The sequence below is a fragment of the Phalaenopsis equestris genome, unplaced genomic scaffold (assembly GCF_001263595.1).
Source record: "Phalaenopsis equestris unplaced genomic scaffold, ASM126359v1 Scaffold000224, whole genome shotgun sequence".
NCBI classification, from domain to species: Eukaryota; Viridiplantae; Streptophyta; class Magnoliopsida; order Asparagales; family Orchidaceae; genus Phalaenopsis; species Phalaenopsis equestris.
In genome coordinates, this window is record NW_018164666.1 from 7,080,398 (window position 1) to 7,086,773 (window position 6,376).

General features: G+C 38.2%; 1 protein-coding gene across 1 annotated transcript; it reads right to left on the reverse strand.

Annotated features, from left to right (window-relative positions):
• Positions 1–4,510: 4,510 nt before the first annotated feature.
• Positions 4,511–5,848, reverse strand: LOC110023531 (transcription factor MYB97-like). The gene is made up of 3 exons (XM_020723001.1): positions 5,556–5,848; positions 5,217–5,451; positions 4,511–5,127 (listed from the first exon to the last, which is right to left on the reverse strand). Exons 1-3 carry the CDS (start codon positions 5,756–5,758, stop codon positions 4,699–4,701), a joined length of 867 nt encoding a protein of 288 aa, XP_020578660.1. The 5' UTR covers positions 5,759–5,848; the 3' UTR covers positions 4,511–4,698.
• Positions 5,849–6,376: the final 528 nt, after the last annotated feature.

The following is a 6,376-nucleotide window of genomic DNA, read 5'->3' on the forward strand; positions in this document are numbered from 1 at the left end:
GAACTAATTCATTTTTAATTCATTTTATCCATTCACTATAATTTCTTGACAAGGAGAATGATGCTTTCTTATATATTGAATATCACAAATTAAACCCTACTTTAGATTATTAGTTATTTATTAGTTATCCAAATTATCTACTTATTTCAATTGCCTATTAGTGACAGATAAGCAAATTGAACGCCGTCGTTGCAGTTGAAGTATTACTTTTTATTAAGCCTTAGTTCGTAGTATTCTATTTCTCCCTGTGGGATCGATAACTAGGACTCCATTAGAACTTTATATTACTTGAGCGATACGTATACTTGCGTTGACCAATTCGACTTTTACATTTGTGAATATTATATTTATACATCTTTATTAAATCAAACACATATATATAAAGTTGCAGTCAAGATTTTGACACCATTGCCGGAATTTAAATCTTCTAGTAGCATCATCAAATTCTTGTAATTGTCGATTTACAAAAAGAAAAAGGTCGGTCAATGGCCTACAAGTGAGACAACTCCTCAAAAGTGTGCAAGTGTTCATCCTCATGCATACAACGTAGTATGTGGGGAAGACACCTACAAGTGGGGGTGCTCAAATAAACACCATAACATGCGAAATGCAAAGAATAAAAGGCAAAAACACTTTACACACGATGAAACAAATCATAGACATCAAGTCAAAAGATTTTTCATACATATGCAAAGAAACATACAACATGCAATAAACGAACACGAGCATGCAAGTGATCGGTCAACATGGCAGTGGCGGCCAGTAGAAACCGACGAGGCGGGTAGAAAGATCTGGGATGGTCAATAGGACCAAAAAGAGTGGGTGATTAGCCTGGGACAACCGATCAGGCCCAAGGCGAGCAATCAACACATAACAATCGATGGAACTAAGGGATTGGGTGATTGACCTGGGACAGTCAATTGAACCGAAAGTGAGTGCTCGTCACGTAGTAGTCAATCAAACCCAAAGAATCGAGTGATCGGTCATGGATGGTCAATCGAAACCAAATTGAGTGGTCGACACGTAGCGGTAGATCAAACCCAATGAATCGAGCGATCGATCTAGGATGACCAATCGAACCTAAAGCGGGTGTTTGACACGCTGTAATCGATCAAAACCAATAGATCGAGTGATCGGCTCAAAATGGTCAATCAAACTCAAAGCGGGTGATCAACACACAAAGATTAATCAAATCCAAACGTATCAGGCGATCGGCCCAGGATGGCCGATTGAACCCAAAACAGGTGAACGAATGACCGGCCCGGGACAGCTGATCAAACCAAAAGTGGGTGATCGACACGTTGCAGTCGATCGAACCCAACGGATCGGGTGATCTGCCCGAGACAGCTAATCAAACCCAAAGTGCTCACTCAAACACACACACAATATGTGACATGATCATCATACAAAAATGCCACGAGCGACCACACATATGCAGTGAAACCCAAAACGCTTGACAACACATTAAACTCGGCCTTATTAGCTCTTAGATCCATGGCATAACCACCTCTGACTTTGGCGTTGAAATGTGAAGGACTTCAACCTCTGATTTTCTCGTAGGTGAAGTCCTTCACCATTTATAGGGCAGACTAGCTAAAAAGATTTTTCTGTCCTACAAACTTCCATGATCTTGCAGGATAGGCTAGCTACAGAGCTTTTCCCATCTTTCAAGATCAAACTCTCCCAATCCCTCCAAAAAATATTAGAACCGTCAAAGCCGTGATAAATTTGGGATTCTGATCCGCTTAGGTATGTATCTAAAGATTGCAAGTAAAACCCTCAAATTCGCTAGGAGTGTCCAACGAAAGCTTCCTAACCTAAGGTTACCTCTAAGAAATCAACAGTCAATCAAAGAGAGTGTGGTCGGTCGATCCAAACGAGTGTGGTCATGCCGACTAACATCGGCTTGCTCACTCACCCCCATGTGGGCGACCAAACCCACAACGCCTAGCCTAAAGCCAGCTAGGAAAGAAAATGTAAAGGGTTTTAAGATTCTCAGCACTATGGAGGTTGAGGACGTCCTCGCCGCTTGCTTTGAGCTATCGGTGTCCAGTCCACGCATTGACATATCTCGCAATGAAACATGCAAACGAGTGAGAATGTGAAGTATGCAAGCTTCTTAGATAAATAATTTGAACATGTAAGAGTTTGTCTGACACGTACCTTCGTGAGAGGGATTGTTTGGATTGAATTCTTGCTCAATTCATAGAAAAGTGTAGGAGAACTCGATGCAACAAGTTTATCGACGTTGTTTTCCTACACTAGAAGAGATCACAACCAACTATTGGCACACCTTCCAAATGATTTCAAATCACAAAAGACCCACTTGCTTACATCTATGAATCAGCATTTCTGCATATAAGTGAAATCTCATTAATTGATAGTAAAAGGGCTTTCAAAGCACAAAAGATCACACCCTTACAAAAAAAATTTCTATTCGAACTCCGAACGTAGCTCTACGTGTGGACTCCCAATAATGTACCGCCATGTGTGCTATATCGGGCTCACCTAAAAAAAATATTAAAGTGGAACCGTGGACTCCGCAATAAACCCTAAATAACTCAGAAATAACCTCCGCAGTTCTACTTCAATAACTCTGAAATAACTCCGCAGATGTTATTTTGGGGTTATTTCGGGGTTATTGAAGAGAAATGATATATTCCACTTGAATAACCCCAAAATAACCTAGAAATAACCTCCGCAGTTAAACTTCATTAAGGGGGTAGGACTTTATTTAGAGAGTCTGGGAGAGACCTCCTTACAAATAAGGAAGGAATTTGAACTACTCTATCGGATGACCTAGAGAGATTTGTGATCATACTGTGTTCGGTGGTCATTGAAGTGTCTTGACAATGTTAGAATTGAGTAATCTTAAGCTTGTTAGATTCATCTTCTCGAGACGCTTAATTTGAATATAAGCTCATCAGGTTTGAAACCCCTGTGACCTTTCAATTAGTCGTTCAAATCTTCCAAATTTGGTTTAATGACTTGATTCAGCCTTGATTTAACTCAAATTAAATCAATTTTGATGTCATTGTGTTTGTCTCGTTGAACCAGTCAGTTTGACTTTATGTTTGTTGAAATTGGAGTTCTGGATAATAAAATTAGACTAATTTCGGTATCAATACTATTTCTTAAAGACTGCATTCGTATATTTTGGATTATTAACGTTAAGTGTTGTCGTCAAACTAACAGTTCAAGTGGCCAAGACTAGGATTTGGCAACTAAACAAATTTTTTTCGGGTTTTAAATCATCATTTTAAGGTCAAACCAAACAAAAATAATCTATTTTCATGCAAAATAACAAATAACCTACAGGAATAATTTTGTTACAAAGTAAACAAATTGGCACTATATTCGAAACTCTACCACATGGAGCATAAACTTTGCAGCAAACCAAATTACCCCATACTTAGGCACTTCAACAGGCATGGATACCTTCTCCTAACTAGGAAAGTTGGCTCATCCATTAATATCAGTATCACTGCAACTATCCACTAACAACTGCAGTTGAACTGTAATGAACTATAGTTATTCTCTAAAACACATATTGAAAAGCATATTAATTTGTAAAACTGTGCCTTTGATATTAATGTATAGTCCCCGCGACAATGATCACTAAAAATGGCAATTCCAATAATCAGCTACTAAACGCTAAAAACAGATCCTATGTTCATTTCAGTATTTGAAGAAATTGAAACAAGATAACCAACTGCAAATAGGATAACAAAATACAAAATCTGTCATCAGCATCAGCATCTTCATCATCATTAGCCTAATCACTAAAAAAACATTAGCAAATAATCTCTTGGTGCTTTCTTAGAGGTTTGTCCAACTTACAACCAATTGTTTCATGATGTCTTTAACTATCTTTCACTGAACTGACACCACATTGGAAGAATGGATAGCATGAAATTTCATCTAATCGAAACAACATTTTTGCTCTCTCAGCATCAACCCAACAACAACATAAAGATGACCCATTATCTACTGTAAAAAAAAAATAATAATAAAATAAAATGAATGAAATACAACTAAACAATTACCTTTCATGCAATTCCCTATAAGAGCTTACTTAGATGAACTCGGAAACAACAATTCTGTATAACTTAATATTCCATACCCAACGAAAAATCCAACTAATGGGATCTTGATTGATGGAATCTTTATCTTCATCCTTGATCCTAATCCCCCAAAATCAAAGTCAAGTTTTTCCAACATAGAAAATGGAAACCAAGCCACACATAAAATAAAAAGATTTTTTTTGTAAAAATCCCATGCACCCAAACATGCAGGATAAAGCATCATAGTTACGTGAAACAGTACACAGCATTATCCTGCAGAGCAACCGAGCAAGTTTGATGTCCATTAATTGAATTAAAGCTGACATCAAACATACTGAAAAAACAAATTTACTAAGGGCAGAAATAAACAAATTAACTGTTTTTGACAAAAGACAACATCTAAGTCATTCTCTAGACACAATAAAAAGGTTTAAATTTTTCATCCAACATTTTTAACAACAAAAAAAGAAACCTACAGGTTCACTATATATATCTAATAAAAGAGAATACAGTAATAGAAATGAACACTTCTACAACAATGCTAAGTGAAATGCTATATATCCACAATTGCTCTAAACACTACAGATCTAGCCTTAAACCAGGGACACCTCTATGAAGCTGGTGGCTTATTCAATCAGTCAAACATGTCGGCTGGAAAGTCCCCAAAGATGCTTTCAGGTGTCCCTGGAATATCCATTTTTATGTCTGGACAACCAACATCCATGTCAAAGAATGTCGGCTGCGCGGTAAGCTGCAAGGCTTGGGAGCTTTCTTCACAATCAAACTGGTCAAGGAAACTCATATCATCAAACTCCGGGATGAGATCCTGGCCCTCTGGAAGTGGAGGGAGATCAAGTAAGGGGTGGTTGAATGGCGACTGAGGTGCGCTGCTGCTCTGTACACAGAGCTCGCTGTTGATAATGGCTGGTTCTAGGTGGGGTGTAGTTGGATCCAGGTTGATCATCTGTTCAGGGCTGCACTCAATATTTGAATATTGTTCTGTGAATGGAATGAAGTCTGAACAGGGAGGATTATAGAGAAGAACACCGGAATTCACATTTGGCTGCACAAGTGAATTACAGAAATGACTTAATTTGCGGCATCTTAAAATCGTTTAATGCTCAAATGCACAAGAATTACACATCGAATTACCTCAAAATTAGGCATTTCTGGAGGTAATGGGGTCCTTTCTTGTCTTTTTTGTGATTTAACCGGGAGTGGAGTCTGCAGCAGTCTTGCCAATCTCTTCTGGCGAGTGCTCCAAAAGTTCTTGACGTCGTTATCTGTTCTACCGGGAAGATAAGTTGCAATTCGCGCCCATTTGTTCCCAAACGTCGCCTGCAAATCAATCACCACGCGCTCCTCCTCCGGAGAGAACTTACATCCACTTCTCCCGCAAAATGCGATTGCAGCAACATCAACAATTCAGAACAAACAGTCAATTGAGGAAGATAATAGTGATGAATAGATTAAAAATCTGAACTTTCTTACGATTTCAAGTGGGGTTTAAGTTTGTTGACCCAGCGGAGACGACAGGATTTGCCTGTTCGGGGAAGAAGACCTTTGGATCGAATGGAGCTCCAGTCGCCAGGGCCGTTATTTTTGACGTATTCTCGGAGGATTTCGTCTTCTTCGGCCAACCAAGGTCCTTTTCTAAGGGCGGCCATCGCCGGAATACCGCCGCCGCTCTGCATTTCGGCAGTGGAATGGGGAGGGAGAACCTTCGGCGAATTGTTCGCGAGCGAGAGAAGGTGCCCCCACTATCACCACGTATCCAACCGTCGCGGGAGATGCGCAGAGGTCTGTTTTTCAAACTAAGATGCATCTAATAAATATAATTAAGAAAATAGATAATTACATAAGCACCCCTCAAAATATTGATATTTACAACTTCGTGCCCTGAGTGATTTACGTATTTATTCCTCAAATTATTGAGAATTTGATAAGAACTAAAAATATAGGTTGGGGTTGAAAGAGGATGGTTGATTAGTAAATAGTAAGTTTCGGGCAGTCTGTTTGTATTTGATTAAGCTTAAATTTAAAAATTAATTCTTGATGTCAATTGCATTGCTCCTTAACTAACTTCATTATACTTAATTTTATAGAAATAGAGTCTAAATTAACCAAAGGGCCGACTAATCATTCCCAATTAAAACATAATTGAAGCATAATCAATGATTTAGTTGAATTATCATTGCATTTCTTTTTTAAGTTCATTTTTATCTTTATTTTTAAATTTTATAATGGGTAGTATGTTTGTTTTTCAGTTTTGATTAAGTTCAATTATTTTATTTTATATTATTTGCTATTAT

What these genes read in the sequence shown, in the direction of transcription:
- LOC110023531 (XM_020723001.1), bottom strand. Translation starts at nt 5,758, where the DNA reads ATGCAGAGCGGCGGCGGTATTCCGGCGATGGCCGCCCTTAGAAAAGGA. An exon ending in CTTAAACCCCACTTGAAATC is followed by an intron (nt 5,452 to 5,555) that starts GTAAGAAAGTTC and finishes TTGCGGGAGAAG; the next exon opens with TGGATGTAAGTTCTCTCCGG. An exon ending in CAGAAATGCCTAATTTTGAG is followed by an intron (nt 5,128 to 5,216) that starts GTAATTCGATGT and finishes TCACTTGTGCAG; the next exon opens with CCAAATGTGAATTCCGGTGT.